The 18,596-nt window shown below is 31.8% G+C and overlaps 1 protein-coding gene across 3 annotated transcripts in view; it reads right to left on the bottom strand.

Moving 5' to 3' along the window:
- LOC149908453 (lachesin-like) overlaps positions 1–18,239 on the bottom strand; it is a 75,111-nt gene extending 56,872 nt beyond the window's left edge. For all 3 annotated transcript variants that reach the window (XM_090101927.1, XM_090101924.1, XM_090101926.1), the window contains exon 1: positions 18,067–18,239. In XM_090101927.1, coding sequence (XP_089958053.1) covers positions 18,067–18,139 — 73 coding nt within the window. In that variant the 5' untranslated portion in view covers positions 18,140–18,239. The remainder of the gene's footprint in view (positions 1–18,066) is intronic.
- Positions 18,240–18,596: the final 357 nt, after the last annotated feature.

Genomic DNA, 18,596 nt, shown 5'->3' with positions numbered 1-18,596 from the left:
AAACGTTTGCAAATATATAGTATTATTTACATAACTTTACTTTGACATTGTTCACAATTAATTGATGAATAAAGGTATTATTATAAAAAAATGTTACAACTTATTTATTTATGAGAAAAATAAATAAAAATATGCAAAATAAGCCACAAGTAATATTTTGGAATACCCAATTTTGTTAAAGCCGAAACAACGAACCTGTGTCGCTGTAAGTTGAATTGTAAATCACATCTGCAAAGCTCAAAAGAGAACAAGATTAAATGAAAACGTTCATTTTAACTTCAACACCTTTATAGGTAAATAAGCTTATTCATATTATTACGAATATGCGAATAATTCGTGAAATAAAAAGAATGAGGGGTCAAAAGCAGATGGTCCGCTTTTATAAAATTGTTGGAGGGTTGTGAAATATGACACACTGTTATTTCTTCGCACACCCGGTCAAGAGTTATTGCATTCCATTATACGTTTTCTCTATCTAAAGGAAGCCATTTTCACTAACGTAGAACTAAACTGTCTAAATTTTATTCCGCTTATCATTTTATCGCCCGCGAGGCAATATCTAACTATAAATCACTTTAGTGGAAAATATTATGAGATTGCTGACTTTACGAGTTCTAAACTATTATATTAATGTTGCAAAATTTATTTTTCTACCCTACAGATCCGTAAAAGTTGTGCGTAGCTATCATAGATTATTCAAAGTCTTACTTTAAATAGAAACTCACTATCATATGAGAACTGAAATGTATTTGTAATTAGTTTTTTGATAAATTAAATTATAATTTATTGATCAAGGGAAAAGATAAGATACCGAATGTACCTAATTTTAATAAATCAGATTTGTGAACATGAACGGGCTTTGGCCTCTTTCGACAACGCAAGCTGCGTATGAGATTGACAATGGAATCAGTGGCTCGGAAAGGCATACCTTATCTTTAGTACATTGTGTCCCACGTCATGTGAACGAGAAAGCCGCAGGCTATAAACGAATTTCACATTCATAATGTAGATTAATATAAGCTGATTATTTAGCTGTGTTTGCTTTGCGTTCGCCAATTAAATTAAACCGCGTTACACATCCGACACTATATTGAAACCCGCAACAAATAACCCTCGTTCCTCGTTGATCTATGGAAATCAGTTTACGGAACGTTCCCGCTATTTTCGACTTAACTGAACTTCGACAGTCGTTAAGCCGTCAAATTAGACCAACTCGTCCTCGGTATCATTCCAACAAGAAAAAGTGCAATTTTCTTTTATGGCGTGACCTGGAAGTTTTGATATCGTTAGTAACCGTATACCAAAAGATATTTCTTTTGTTTGTAATTCCGGACGTATTTCGTTTGAAAATTAATAAAAAAATTCGAAATTCGAGACGATTAAAGTATTTTTATTCGTGCTGAAACAATTTTCCAAACCATTTTACGTCTCACAAGTGAACGAAGCAGCTAGCAAATAAACTATATGCAAGCGGGACAGGGAACTTGTATTTCATAAAAGATTTTTAAAATGGAATACCTACAATATTTCAGCCTTCAAATCTCAATAAATCGTCTAGGCGTGGTAACGAGCTCACTGCGGCGTAGTCTCTGCGGATTCGTATTTTATTGGATTCACTGAAACGTTTTTCAGGTCCAAAGGATTATTTACGAGCGTCTGCGTTCTCGATGCAGAAATGCAGATGGACACCGCGGGCATAAACTGCTTACACCTCGCTTCCAACGAGCGAGCCAAACGACGTTACCAAACTTTCATATCACTTAGAACATAAATTAGGTTAAAACTACAAGTATGATAATATTCCAAATATTTCTATATTCCTCTTTATGACCTAGGAAATTTTAGAAACCACTCAACGCCAATTTACGTTTATCAAAGTAACATGAAATGTTTGCTTTGAATTTCAACGCATTCATCCTCTTTACACCTGATACTGATGTTCAAAGATTATGTCCAAATGGAGTTTCCACCTACATTCAAGTTTTAGTTTAATACGTATAATGTAAATTGTACATATTAGGTACTCTATGCTAACTGTAATTTTCAGTTATCTACCTAAGTTAGCTGCCTGGTAGACAACATATTTTATAACAACTTGAAATTCTTTAAAATAGCGATGTCTAATTTATAATAGATCAGTTTATTCTTATTGACAAAAATACTTTGCATGTTTAAATGCAATTATTTATTTAATATATCTATTGTCCATTTCGCAGCATTAAAGTGCAGTCACAGGTGGTACAAGTGATTAATTGGCCCCTAGAGGATGTTCCGCCCAAACTATTTATTTATACGAACATCACGTAAGTCTGCTTCGCTGCGATCGCAAGGCTTCTAGCCATAAATCCGTTGGGGATACCAGATTCGATATATTTTGTACTACGATCTTGTTTGTCAAACCATTGCTCGATAAGAATAGCAACGCAGAGCTATTTATTGCGGTCGCCTTCCGTTTGTTTACTGGTCATTGTGACAATAAAGTTTAAATTTTTCTTTTAATTTTTGAGTCATAAACGATAGAAAATTAAGTATGAGCAATAATTTAAAAGATAATCCAATTGAAGAAAGCCTTAGTGTATTATAAGAAAAAAACATATTTTTCTTGTAATAATACTCATTTTTCATTACAGCTTTAATTTTTTTCAGCACCATCGAAACATCACGAAAAAATACAAACGAACGCAAACATGACAGCGTATGTTGTTATCTCATTGGTGGCTAATAACGTTTACATAAAAGCCAAAAGCCCAATCCCCCAAGCGCAATTAAAATAACTTGGCACGAGGTAACGATTTTGAAAACAGGCGAAATCTCAGCATTAACCTCTTTTTGCTCACACTAGATAGTACACGTAAAAAATGGCTAGATTAGTTTTGTGACGTTACTAATGTGGTGCAATGTTTTTACGTGCATTTCCTCAGCGTGGGTCACAGGTGGAACGTTTGCAGGTAGTGATTAATCGGGCCGGGTGTTAGACCTACTATTTATAGCGTGTCGGAAACCACCTCCACTATAGCAAGACAACGAAATTACCACCGATTTCCTTACCGAAAATAAATAGCGCCAATAAGCAATGAAATACTTCATACTATTCATGCAAATCATAATATTGTTTACTAATATTTTAAAAGGCAGAATAAAATATTTATACAAAAACAAATAATAAGACTAATCAAAGAAATAATAATAACTAAGAATTAAAATAAACACAAAGTTAAAAGTGTTTTATCATGGGATTAAAAACGTATAAAAATACAGAGCAATATTAGAATATTACCAATACTTTTAAATCAAGTCAAAATCCGTGACAAATTAAAACAACCACACCGAATAAAAATATTTTATACTATACAGTATTTACTAGATTAAGTATAGCAATTAATTTGTCGGATATTTGAACGGCAAAGCTTTATTTATACTGAATGGCAAAACCCACGCTGTATCTTTAAGCTCCTTGGTTAGAGCAGCCAATGCAAACGAAAACATTAACATATAATTTGCATAATTACTTTCCGAACACTTGTTTCGATGCTGAAATCTTTTACGATTTATCTCTTATTTATCGAACTGGTATTAGCGTGGCTTATTTATACTTTCAGCTACAGAATTTGTATTAATCAATTACACATTTTCTAGCTATCGGCAGATATTAATTTTATTTATAGACATATTTTTATTTCCAGAAATTGTTTTTATGAGAAGATTTAAAAACGAACATAATGTTTGGTTCATTTTTTTCGATGTAATCTCATTAAAACTTTATATGTAACCTGTTTCTTCAGTTTTATGATAATGCAGCTTGTATAAATAAATATGTACACGAAGGAAATCATTCGTAGACTAAGGTCACTAAAAAAAGTATGCTTTATGCAGTACGTTTGTTCTATATTGTTGGTGTGGACAATAAATTCATTTGATACAATCGTTAAGTCTAAAGGACTCATTTACATAAAAGTAATATAATCCACACTTTCTGAATCTTATAGTATAAAAAAAGTGTGCGTGTACTAGTGTATACACGTAAGAAGTGAAACTTCTTTATGACCTTATTTTTCAAAAAATAATTCACTATATGCAACTTTACAGAAATACGTCAATCACGCGTGGTAGGGATAAAAACAAGATGGCGCGTAACGGAAAAATGTTACACTAAATTTTTTTCCAACCCCGATAAAGAAGTTTCACTTCAAAAATAACCTAACACCTTTATAATCTTGATATATGTAGCACATAATAAAGTACCTCTAGGTGTTTAAAATATCCTTTAGCTACTTACTTATATATAAAATTTCGAAGACCGTCCTTTTTTCTGATAACACTAAGTTACGTTGATGCTCTTTCTTCATTTTTTTACTAAACATTCATATTTAGATTTTCTTAATGCATTACAATATTTATATGTTTGAAAATACAAAAAGCTAAAATCTCATAAGTTTTTATGTGTGCAAAAAGTTTGTATGCACAGATGCGACAATCCAATAAGAAGGGGAATCGAAAGGAACACTTGAAGGGAATGGATTTCCCTAAAGTATTGAGCCATTGAAAATAAAATTCATTGATATTGCTTTTTGTAAACAGCGGCCAGAAATTAAGTAGGTAGGTACGATTTGTTGCATCCTATCCCACGGAGGATGTTTGTTTAAAAATAACTGAATGTGTTTACAAACATTAAATAGCTTTTTATTTTTCTTTTATTGTAACACTGTAGCTTAATTGAACCCTCTTTTTTGTAATACTTCATACAATAAAAATAATTAAAAACATATATTAATAAGTTGTGTTGCTTTTGTTTATATCTTGCAAAGCTCAAAGTGCAGTAAATTAAAGCAACATAACAGCCCATATAAATTAAAACCTGAACATTACAATGTTTAGACCGTGAATGTAGGTTTATTTCTCATACATTTGTACTCTATTAGGTCCTTGGCAGCCGTATAGACATAAAGGGGCTCTTAACATGTAATAAATGTTTCCTTTACTCCAATAAAGTGGGCCAACTGCAGTACGCGGCCATAGTGCGGTGTTCCCATTGCCTTCATTTAAAACAATATCCAGTCTGACAGTATGGTTAGATATAGTTGTATTATTCTGAATTAACTTCACCTGCTAGCGTTGGATATTGTGCATTGTAACGTGAACACGGTATTGCAATATTAATTTAAACGACTTTGTACGAAATCGCCTCCTTCATTCCCTTTAATATAGTCATTTTATTAAACAAAAAAATATTAATGTTTAATATAGCTAACCGACTTATCTATAATATAAAAATGAATCCCAAAATGTGTTGGTAAGCGCATAACTTGAGAACGGCTGAACCGATTTCGTTAATTCTTTTTTTATTATATTCCTTGAAGTAAAAGGATGGTTCTTACGTAGAGAAAACGTAAATATGTACCACGGGCGAAGCCGGGGAGGACTGCTAGTTAAATAATAAATTAGCCTTTTATATCAGAAACAACAAAACAAAACCATTTATGAACCTAGTTTACGCAAGTCGAAACAATAATAAAAGAATAAATTATTATTATAACTAATCGTACTAAGCACTTAATTTATTAAGAAAAAGAACACGTTTGTTTGCGAACCTATTATAAGATTAGTCTGAGAAATATACGAGTAGCGAGATATAAAGGTTAACCATTCATTATGATAATGAAAAATTAATGACTTCACCGAGCTCTATGAGCCTATACGGAAACGATTTCGCAAAAGAAAACTTTTATTACTTCGGAATTGATAGACGTATTTCATGTCTAACAGTTATAATCATTTCTACAGATCTTTTTATCTTTCGGCATCAGAAAAGCGATGAAACACCAGCAGCTGACGGCTTTAACGCCACAAGGTGAATCACTTCATCGAAACTTTTTCCAATTTGATCCAGAACTTACTTGACAGAAATTCAAAGCTTCGTTTTATATATCTCCGAATAATTGAGCTACTAATAATAATTTCGCTCGAATGGTGTAATCATTAAACTCCAAGTCGAGACTAATTGCTTAAATAAATTTAAAGGTTTAAAAATCGGAGCGCAAACTAAGGAATATAATAAAGTGCTGTTCAAACAGACTCGCGATTAGTCTGCCACTTCGGACATTAATATCAAAAAGAATTCTCGGGGCCTTGGATTAAATAAATGAAGTGACTAATAATTAATTGGACTTTCACCCTATTTTCCGTTCGGTGACAATTAATTTCCGGCGGCGACGAGAAAAGAAAACCCTTATCACAAACGCTGCGTACTTCCTCTAATCTTTAAGCACGAGCGAGTTAAGAGCGCCGTCAACGACGCGTTTCTTATCTTGATATCAGAAACGGTATGAACTGTAATTAGAAAACGCTGTATTGGCAGTCCCTTGAAAGTTCCCAATTTATCTTTTTACAGGTAAATAGACAATTAATAAAAAATAATCATTTTTTCGATAATCAACTCTAATCCCACACCGAAGAGACACAAACGCACAAAAAAAACAAAGTTGGCAAGTTCAATTGTTTCTCTATATGTATAATAATTGTGTCCGTTCGATTTGAAAGGCAATATCAAAAGTAGTTGAATAACTTTATATTTTCTGTGCTATTTAAAAAGAAGTACAGAAATGTATTGTAATTTAAGCATATAATAATTAAAGATTCTATCAATCTTATTATATTTGAAACAATCATGTTACACCTTCCGTGATCCTATGATCATATGCCAAGAAAGAGAAAGTACCAACATATTATAGGCAATTAAAGAAACTTATTCTACCTTTTAAATACCAGCAATTTATGTGCTTCTACAGGATTTGTGAAATAGCTTAATACGCATAAATCTCGACTAATTACCTACACTTGACGAAGTTAAAGGAAAGTCGTCAAAGAAGAAAGTCATAAATATGATGATGCGGGTATTTTATTTCATCAGAGATGTTATCAGATTATAAACTATATCTAGGTATATTAAGTGTTTTCATACAGTATACGAGCATTACACATTAATTATGGGTAAAATAATACTATGAATTTAAAACATTATTATTAATTAAAGTATTTTGTATATATACATTGAAAATATATATGTATAAACATTGAACAGTATAGATGCAGACATTTTTTTTACCTTTGAACAAACAGAGAAAGTGCTCTATATTTACTTGCTTATGCATTTAGTAAAAAAGTCATTATTTTCACATTGAAAATAGTTTCCTTTATTTGTGTAGATTAAAGATTAATTATACGCTATATGCAATCGTTTGTCACTAACGTTGATTTATTCACTCTATTCATTGAATATTGATGCCACAATAGAACGATTTCATTGCCATCATACCGTTAATAGTAGTCGTTTTGTATGAATAAACGACTGCAAACAATTTATATCTATAAAATATAATGTAAGGCAAACTGAATATTACATAATATTATCTATATAATATATAAAAATGAAACCCGTTTTCCTTGGTCACATAACGCGTGAACGGATGGACCGTTTTCGATAATTATTTTTTTATTATATTCCTTGAAGTACGAGGATGGTTCTTATGGAAAGAAACATAAACATGTACCACGGGCGAAGCCAGGGTGGACCGCTAATAATGAACAAATCTATTAATTCAGAAGTTTATAATGTAGATTTCATGTTATAAATATGACATAATTTTATTATTGTAAGCTGTCCTAAATTATTATGATGTTTACACATCGCGTCGGCCGAGCCGAAGAATCTTTGGGATTCGGTTCCTGCTGCGGTCTAAAAAAAATATCTGTCTTGCAAACCACAAATGGCCGATGATCTACTTGTCACTAAAGAAAATATATCTGTGACACAGATTTATCTAGCACCTTCCTCATACTGGCATACCCAACAAGGTACCGAACACATTTTTCTGGATTTTTTAAATAGTTTACGTAATATTTTTTTAATGATGGCAACAAATTTCCGTTCTATAGTGCAATAATCAGAATCTAACCAGTGTGCTAACCCGGTCATCAAAATATAATATTAGTATACAACATAAGATCTATCGCCCAAGGCTTAGAGATATCTAGTACCCGTATAATGTTTCGAACACATTCTCATGGGAAATTGAGATATTATGTGCGTTAAATTTGAATTTGGTTTATCTCAACAGTTCAAAGCAAACTAGTTACTTATCTACTAAAGAAATAAATTTAAAAGTTTTATTAATATATTCGTTTGATTATAAGTATCCAGTATAGGAAAAATATGTTTTTAGCTCTATAATTATGTTGTTGTTGTTTAGATATCATAATTAAATTAGAAAATAGTGCCTAAATTGTGTAATAATTTAGTAGTAGTAAGCAAATATATTATTTATTTTTTTCACAGCGTATTTTATTTAAGATTTTAACTGTTTCTTTTTATTTGTAATGCGATTGTCACCCGATTAAATAAGAAATACATCTAAATGTAATATTACATTACAGTTTAAATGTTCAAACACAGCGTGCTTACAGAACTACAATAGTCCACGCTTCCATTGTGCTCAGCTTAAAAGGGCGGTGAAAATGATATGTCATAACAAACTAGGAAAGAGAAAAACGGATTGTTTCAGTGACCTTTTGTTCGTACGAGTGTGTGGGCTGAGATCGAAACAAACGATTTGTCATCGGCGACGGCTTCGTAATCTAGTAAAAACATAAGTCGCATAGGAATCTAGCGCTATTCATTTGTGCTTAAACAAAGCGTCAACCACAGAGTTGTGCTGGCAATAACCGGGATCATTTTTCATGCGGTTCATTCGGGCAGGGAAAAGCGATATAATAAATCATTGTTGCCAACATCACAAGCTTATTATTTAGTCCGGTCGGATTTAGACGTGTATGTGAAAATATTTTCATATCGAACACCTACAGTCGCCTGTTGTTGGTAGTGCGCTATTTAAATATTTACCCTAATAGAGGGGATTCACCATACACACAAAATAACAGTGTTATTGAATTATTCATATAAACTATTTTATTTTTATACACATAAAATATGTATATGCTATACTGTCCTCGCTTTGTGAATTCATCTACTTCTTTTTCCAAATAAGGTGTAAAATATTTCATTTTAGTTTGCCAACATAAGTATTTTCTCTTAACTGAGGCTGCAAGGTCGCAGAGATTTGGGTAGACCTCAACGTCTCTGTTACTTTATTTTACCATTTCAGAGTTAGAGTCGACCCCATTTGTCTTTGTTCTCCGTTTCCTATATTTTTGCACGCAAACTCCATTATCTAATTTAGCTTTGGCTGAATGCCAGGTCGGCATTGTTACTTTCTTTCAAGAAACGAGATTTTGTTTCTTTCTAGCAAACACCTAAGCACATTTATTCCAATTTCACGCATTTGTGACATTCGAAGAACGAATATTAAATTATATTGGAACGCTCGTAACATTTTTAATAACGCGCCTGAAGCTTAATAAAATGCATCTTTATAATATCATAATAAACGCGGACAAGAAATGGGTTATATAGTAGAGCTCATACGCCCGGGATTCGTAATAAATTATAATAAAACAAAATAGGCTGTTTTACTTTGAACGTATTGCAGTCGTGTGTGAGTCTGTGTTGTGTTACTGCCACAATTACCAAATACGTACATTACGTGCTTACATACGACCGCGCGGTTAAGCAGACTTGTTTAATTGTTTATAGGCTCTACGTTGAATTGCCTCACGCGTACTCTCGCTAAAATAATGGTCCCAACCCTATTTTTAGTCGAGTTAAAAGGCCCAATAATGTTGTAGGGACAGCATTATTTCCTCTTTTAATATGCACATTATCTTGACTGAATCTGTCTTTTGTTTTTGAATACATTTATTGCGATTAAACAATAATCTGATGGTTTCAAATTCTATAATTAGATATACTTTTACTATTTCGGTAATATAAATATGCCTTGAATGAAGATTCATTTAAACTTAAACGTGCCTTTCATAACATTATCATCTCGGTCTGAAAATTTTATTCAAGAAATAATAACTGTAATGAAATCTTTCATATTCCAAGGGTTTTGTAACTATGAAGTGGAGCGTAAAATTAGTTAATTAATTTGCAAGATGGCTCATCGAAACTTGCCGTAATCCCCGAGTAGTCTTTAGAAATGGAGTTTTAATTCAAATCGTGCATTCCGCTTGAGTCTCGCACAGTTGAACTGCACATTCAAATGCCACAAGATCCGGCCTCCCGGCAGTGATTAAAGAAGAATTTAGACCCTTACTTTCACCTTTAAGTTTCACATTCCCCTTTAGGCATTTTCTTTGTATAGTAAAACGTTTGTATATAAAGTACTACTTTAGAAACATTTCGTTAAATTTTATTCAAAAATCAGTGTCGTAAAAATAGGGATCTAATTATGTTTTATTTTATAATAAGAAGTTTAACGTATCATATTAACAGGTTAAATTTAATGCTTCCAAATAAATTTTCAAACAATAATAACATTACTCGGAAAAGATTTATTTCCATCGCCAATTTGATACTAAGTTGTCCCGAGACACGGTAATCAAATCTTTAATTTATACAATTGTAAACAAAATGTATAGATAAATACAATTCTGGGTTGCTCAAAGTAAGATGTTTTAATTAAGTCTAAGACCTCGCGATAAATAACTAGCCTGCCGGGACAGGACGGCACTAATTGCTAGTATATTTAATCCGGTAAAATACTAGGGGCCTTGATTTCCATAAGCTTCAATTGTTTGCGTTTGTACCTGAGATGCGATTTAGTTGCGATCATTTCCAGTTATGTTTAGATTACACTGAACGCTGAATGAATTAGTCGACAAAGGTAGCTTCATTGGTTTGATCATGATTGAATTGTTTGAGGAATGAAGAGCGGGAATGTATTATATATAGTTTAAAAATTATAAGACGTTTTATTGTGTTATATATAAAAATTATATCCGAATCCAACTTCATTATGTTCGTATAAAGTTCAAATAGTGACTTTTTTATAAAATTTATTAAATATTCAGAAGATTCCTACTAATTATTATTCATTTTCGACTCTACACTATAAACAATAATATGTTAAACAATTAATTAGGCTATCACGAAAAACTTATATGACCTAAATTACAAAAAAAAATTCTTAAACAAAACAAAATTTAAAATTGTAAATTCCACAGCTAAAATAAGCTTAATGATCCGTAACTTAAACCCGAAGGATGCTTGAAGCAGGGCGAAGCCTTTTAACTCTTTCCCTACTCAACCTTGTTACCTTTACAAACGAGGCGGCGTCGTGAGTGGGATACACAATCAGTTCTAAGAGGTAAAGCTACGTATGTATTCCTCTGTTTAGGTCAGTCTTAGAGAAGTTTAAATAGTTCAATCGCTACGGACAATTCATTAGCTGCGAAGTTTCTTCGTTGCTGGTACACTTTTATTTCTGAACAACTTATTTTCTGTTATCTCGATTTCATTAGTAGTGGAATAATTTATTGTTTAGTGTGAAAGAAAATTTGTTTATTATTATATATCTATCTGTATATTGCATGTAATAATATGGCTTATATTCTGTTTAAATTTGGTTTTAGAATAAGAAATTCTGTTATCTTTGGTTTCAGGAATAATCCGTAATTAGTGTAAGTTTTAAGCATGTTGATATTCCCTGAAATTTAAACACTACTGCAAATTAAAAAGCGTATTTTGAATTAACAAAAACTCAATACGTAATTAAATATTTACTATAGTTAAACGGAACATTTGTAAATGGAAGCGCTAGAGATATTTTTGATGAGCAGTCGCGAACCGCAACCCTCAATCTTCTGGCTTATTTTTCAACGTTCCCGTGTAAACTCCGTTCGGTTTATTTTTGTTCAGTGCATTTCTTGTTTACTATCCATCATATTGTAGGTCGACGTTGTATTTGTCGTGTTCAATCTTAGTTATATCGGAATAAAATACTCGAAGAGCTAGTCGTTATTTCTACTGACTAGAGCGAATATTTATCTATTTGTATATAATTTTAATAGAAGATATTTTGTAGTATAATTATATCTACTTCTGTTAATAATCGTATACCCTACGTTATTGTAATCTTAAAGTTTGTTTTAAATTTAATAACTTAAACGAAGTCATATTTTGTTAATTAAGTTAAAGTATTATCCCATCCCATAAACTCATAAAATTCTCTTCAATGTCATTACTAATGTGAGATATTAATAATTCTCAGATTACTCTCATCACTACGAAACGGCTTCACTGTAAAACGTTTTATGTTTAAGTTTCCTAACAAACGATTTATACACCAAAGTAAACTAAACAAATACAGCGTAAGAAAATATTAGAACAAGTCAACATAAATTGTATTTCCATGTTTATTATATAAGCTCGACAACAATCTCCAAAAGTTCTAACTCCAAATTAACGAACAGGAAAAGAAAATATTTGTTCTGTACGCAACTGCTTACAGCGAGTTCCTGTCTTGTCAATAATCTATATGCTGAACGAAAATAATTGATAGTTGAGTTAAAACGGTATTTGAAAACATGTGTCTATACTCTATACGTATATTGCAGCGGTAATGGAACATTGTAAATCTTTCAGTGGGCATCGCTACGGGGACGCCGGTCTCACTACAAAACATTTTTTCATTCAGCCCTCTGGGAACTCGGATTCGATTTTGTACATTCGATAAAACGTCGCCGCCTAAATCCCATTTTATACCACTTGGCACGACAACAAACGTTGAAATAACGAATGCAAGACTTTTCGTAAACAAAAGGTTAATTAAACAGTAGGTACGTGGTTAATATTCGTCGTTCCGTAATGGAATGGAACAAAAAGTTGGCTTCTCGATCGTTTTATTATTCAAACGTGTTAAGCGTCATTTTGCGGGTAATGATATTGTACATCTGATAATAATTCATCTTTAATTTACAAGTAAATAGGTAAGTAAACAGTGCAATTCAATTTTGTTGTAAAGATAATTTTATTATCAAATTGGTCCATATAGTTTGATATCAAGGTCGTAAAGTTTGATGAAAAAATATTTCGTTGATTTAAGACCGTGGACTTTCATAAGACAAGTGAAGATTTCATTTGGCACAACAATTTGAAAAGTAACGAATGTGACTGAGGAGCTTATTCGTCTAAGTATATTTTTATTCGTCAAGCGACTGTGCGACACTGAGCCAAATAACCTGACGCCATTCTCTGAAATAAGGCGCTTTCTAATTTACATTCTGTATACAAATTGCGCAAATGTGAGCATGAAAATAAAATTCTCATCGTTTGTGTTTCTTTGCGGGCTGGTCTTTTCTCGAATTATGTTAATGTTATTACGAGTGACGCTAAATAATTATAATACAATTTCACGTAATGTAATTGTGACATAACAATAGATTAACTTTAGTTCCAAATACTTACATGATATGATGTCATCTCTACCTATCATTATGAAATTATAAGGGCTTTTGTTACACTGCATATCACACCTTTCTGAAGTGTTCTAAACGCAACGTAGGTAATAATTTTCACACATAATAATTGTAAAGTGCAATTATTATTTCACCACTTTAAGTGGATATGCATATTTATAACTTAAGCTGTATATTTTAACAGGCTCGTTTCCATTTTCATTGTTTAAAAATGCACTTTTTTTTAATAAACATTTTGAAATCTGATGTTCTACATTATTAGTTTCGTAACAAGACGTAGCTATCTCGAGTAGGAACTCTTAAATACGTTTTGAGTAATTCCTAATAAATTTTTTATCACGAGGGGCCATTATCATTCAGTGGTTAATAAATTTGAGGGCAAAAGTCGAAGGTAACTCGAGTAGAAGAGGATCAAAATCGCAGTCATAATCGTAAAAAGTTTGAAAGTAACGTACGCGCTGTGAATTTGGAAGGTATTCAAATGATCCTGTCATTACTGTAATGAGGACGTTGGCTCGCTGGAAGTGTATCAACAAATTGTTATTTAAAACAAACACGTGAAAAAGTTAATATTCGTGTATAAAGTTAGAATTCATGTATGTGATAAGCTGAATTTATATAATGTGATTTGTTATAAAACCGTGAATAGATACCTACTAGATAGTAAATTGTATATTTACAAGGGAACAAGAATACAATCTCTTCCAAAGTAACTGCATAAAGTCGTCATTAATATTGTATCACTATTGTATTTATAGAACTAAAATTTCCAGTTCTACTCCGAGATAATATTCAATCATAATAGCCCGTACAATCTTATTTTCAGATAAAGCTACATCATTGTATTCTTAAAAGTTGTAAATTGAATCATATTTTCCATCCCTTTAAATTCAAATTCGTTTCCGAACAACAATGCAGCGGCCATTTATTTTTATTTCACGTCACCAGTCTTTGGAAGTTTCTCATAAATATGCAAGTCTGAAAGTTGTTGCTGAATCGCATTTTACTACTTTAGCTAAACATGTATAGGTACAGTAACAATAGCAACCCACCCACTGCATAAGCACTGCACTAAAACTTCGTAGACTTACAATATCCGAAAGTTATAAATATTCAAAAAGCCTGTAGCGAAATTTAACTTCAAATTATCAAGCTCATCTGACATTATAACAGGTTTAAGAATTATTCGCGCATTTACTTGTTATGCATTTACTGAGTAAAAGGCTAATTGGTAACTTTATATTTTGAGTTTAAATTGGTAACGAGATAATTACATAATGGTTCGTAAACTTTCAGTCGGCTAGACAAAATAAATAAAGGAATCATTTTTTTTAATGGATTTAAATGTTATTCTGTTTATCATGTTGGCAGCTGATATCGATCCACGATCTTTAATGTGTAAAATATCCTTTAAATGTACTTGGTTCTGTTTATCTCTTATTTTATTCTACATGTAATCTTTCTATTTAAATTAAATGTTTATCTGGAATTGTACCGTTTTAAAAAAAGCGTAAACTCCATGCTTATTCCAGTAGGTACGCTTTAATTATTGTGTGGCACGTTCTATCCGCTTGAATGTTCGATCCAAGGCTTGCCAGCAAAAAGATAATTGACCAAACTGAGTAATTATTCCACAATATCTAATAACAGAACTTTTATATTATCAACGTTTCCTCATATCCAACACAAGTAAAGGTAGGATTATTATCGATAGCCCGTACAGTTTCAGAAAGGCGTGTTAATCTCACGGTGTCGGAAACATGTGACGATATTATTTTTCTCGGCATCATATCTAGTGATTAATAACCTATTCCTTCAGCCCTTATATGTTACATTTTATTCGATATTATTTCTTTTACTAAGTCCGTATTTGAGTTATATTAGTTGTTATTTTGTCCATTCGTCAATCTTCCATGCTATTAACGTTTGTATCGATAAGCTAAGTAATCTATTTTCTTAAAATTCCCTTTGATTCATTTTTTAAGAAAAAAATTAACTTAGATAATTTACGTTACAAATTTAAATAACCTTATAGTCGAGACAAAATACAAAGTGTATTTATAGACTTTGATAAATACAATATATTCAACAGCCGCAGGTCTTCCTAGATGATAACCCATGATATATCTAGATATAACATCTCTGTCAGTAGGTAAATTATAGGTAACGTAACTTTCCTGATTAAAAGAATTGATTCGGCAATTACAAATATTTCATTCAACAAACTACCACTTTTATGTAATATTACTTATTTGATATTAATTGTTATATTTGTTAAAGTATTGGTATTTTTTATAAACTTTACCATCGACGTATATTATATTTATTCAGAGCTACACTAGTACGGAATAAAGTGAACCATAACTAACAATTTGGTAACAGTGGGACATATGTAAAATAAACCGTTTTATAAAAACGGGGATCCTGTCCAATAGCCTGCGACTTATCGAAATCATATTTCAAGAACGTGAGGAGGCCGATGTAACTCACCCTTTCGTAAAACATTGTCTTTTGTGCTCCCTTTACTCTCTGATACAAAACATATTCATTGCCTCAGCCAACTGGCACAGCGTCGAGGAGCCCCATGATAAAATTTACTACGCATTGAATACAGTATGAAAGTCTTTTAGGACAGTAGCTGGCCATAGATGTAATAGTAAATGAAGCACTACCCTTTTCTAAGGAATTGTCTACATCATATTGTCACGAGCACGCGGCGACAAAAGATATTCGTTAAGATATATAACTTTATATCAAGTAATATTTTACTATGCTTCCTGTTATTCGAATGTAATTTACCAGAGAATATATTATTGTATTCAGAAAGCGGGTAGTATTATGATAAAAATTCAAGATTTCGAAACCATCGGTTGTATAATAAGTGGCTATTGAAATATTTATAAACACTGCAGGTCTTTCTTAGTAGTCAAAACATTTTTATTTATACTCAAGCATCATTGCAATATTTCAATATAATAACATTTTTATTTAAGTATAATGTTTAAATATAGTGTCCGTATTGATTCCATGCTTTTTCTTATATTATGTAAATCGGCTTTAATTACCGTTTCCACTACACTCTACTCGAATAGGAATTGACAACCCATAATTTCATGCGGAACGGTTTCGTTAAGAACATGTTATATGGCGAATTAATGTTTGTGGTTTCACAGTCGTCAAAGGTTCAAATGTATTCCCTAATGAATAGTTCGTACATCGTCTGGGTGGTTTGGCCAGGTACTCAGCACTAACGAAGAAGATGCAAGCGAAGGCGAATGGCACAGTCCACTACGATCTCTAATGAGAGCGCCTCCATCGTTAAATAAATTGGATAAAGACGTTCGTGATCTCTCAAGAACAACTTGAACCTCTTCAGCGTGACTAGCAATTAACTAAATTAAAAGATTGTCCGTGTACTTATTGAAACGTCTTAAACACTGTAAAGTCCCGCTCTTGTCGTCCAACAAATATTCTTTGATTTCTTTCAGTTTTAATTATGACGTATTTTTAACGCTGACTAAGTCAATTAACTGCTATTTTTACAAGAGCTTAACAAAGCGTAAGCTACGAGTAATTACTAACTTCATTTCACTGTCTAATGTATTTCGCTCTCGTTTAATTGTATGCTGTTGGAAACACTAAAAAGTCTCTTTAGGTGAAAAATTCTAGTCATTGTTCATAATACAAATAATGAACTAATGCTTGTGCTACATTCGCTAATTAGCTTAATCAATACTTTCCATATAATATACGTAGTAGATGTTTCTTCATTATGATAATTTATTTCACGTTGTATCACGGTAACTACTTGCGATTAATAGTATAACATATTATTATAGTTCAGTTAATTAAACCACTGATCCTAAACGGTATTAGACGAAGCATAAGGTTTGATTTAAAGCACCTTCAGACGTAATACATTTAAATAAAATCACCTTAAATACCGATGATTTTAAACGGCAGGCAATTTATAATACCTGTGTTAATACTATTAAATAAATATCGCATCGAAATAAAGCGTCGAGTAATATCCGAGTAAATGTTTAATCACGCCATCGTCAGACTGTGACGGGAGATTTAACTTATTATGCGGATTCTCGATATCGACACTATCGGTAGCAATAAATTACGAATGTTGTTACATTGCTGATAAACTGAATCAATACGCAGTTTGTATTGGAACTCGAATATTTAGGTATATTTTGACCTTTTGAATTATTGAAGCAGACATTTACTGAACTAAATTATCTTTTCATATTTGACATTTAACACAATTTTAATAATGTTAGTTTTTTGATCAATCCGTTTATAATGGAGGTCGTATGGACACACACATTTAACCAAGGCCACTAAATTTTTATTATATTTCGTCTCCCACGCACGTCATAAGGCTGTGTAACACTGAAACTCTTGGAAAGAGGAGTAGCCAATAGACTACTTATATATATATATATATATATATTTTAATTTGCGCTTTTCAAAGTGTTTTAATATTGTAACGGTTTATTGTTTTAGTTATAAAAATAACAAAGAATAGAAGAAATAAAATAATTACAAGACAACAGTCAAGGTAACAATCCTGCTCTACAAATAAACAAAATTCCACGTAGTTACATTAAATTAATTGCTATAATCATTAAATGCATACCTATATATCCTTTTAAGTAAAATAAAACATTAATAAGTACTCACGTGTTAAACAATTGTATCCATATAGCGATGAAAATATTAGTATCACACATTTAACCAAAACTTCGGCCACCATATTGAATTTATTATAAGGTGAACATTCATTTAATATTCATAACGATATACCATCTAATCAATGATATTATTATGAGTGAAACGGTGTCGATAGATGAACAATACCACATATTATGAATAGTAAATAGCATATCTTAATGCACTAATTTGCGTAGGAATATTGCGATGTCGTAATGTCAAGATAAATTAAGTGACCCGTGATAATGGTAAGATATGAGCTTCACGGAATAATTAATTTACTATTTTGAATATTTATTTGGTATTTGAATTCGTTGTAGAGCGTTTAATCAAAAAATATTTCCGATTAATATTTTATTGTATTGTATTAGCCTGTTTTGTGCCAATGCTTGTCAAAGGCCTCCCCAAAGCGCTTCTATGAATCACGATCAATATATCAATTTAAAATGAAGTTGTGAACTTTAGATTTTATTTATCAGTGCAATAAGTAGAATTTCCTA

This window comes from Colias eurytheme, chromosome 5, assembly GCF_061535395.1.
Source record: "Colias eurytheme isolate Ceu_HAF_F1 chromosome 5, ilColEury1 Martin Lab GWU primary, whole genome shotgun sequence".
Taxonomy (NCBI): domain Eukaryota; kingdom Metazoa; phylum Arthropoda; class Insecta; order Lepidoptera; family Pieridae; genus Colias; species Colias eurytheme.
Note: the sequence above shows the minus strand (reverse complement) of the source record. Positions and strands in the feature narration are given on the sequence as shown.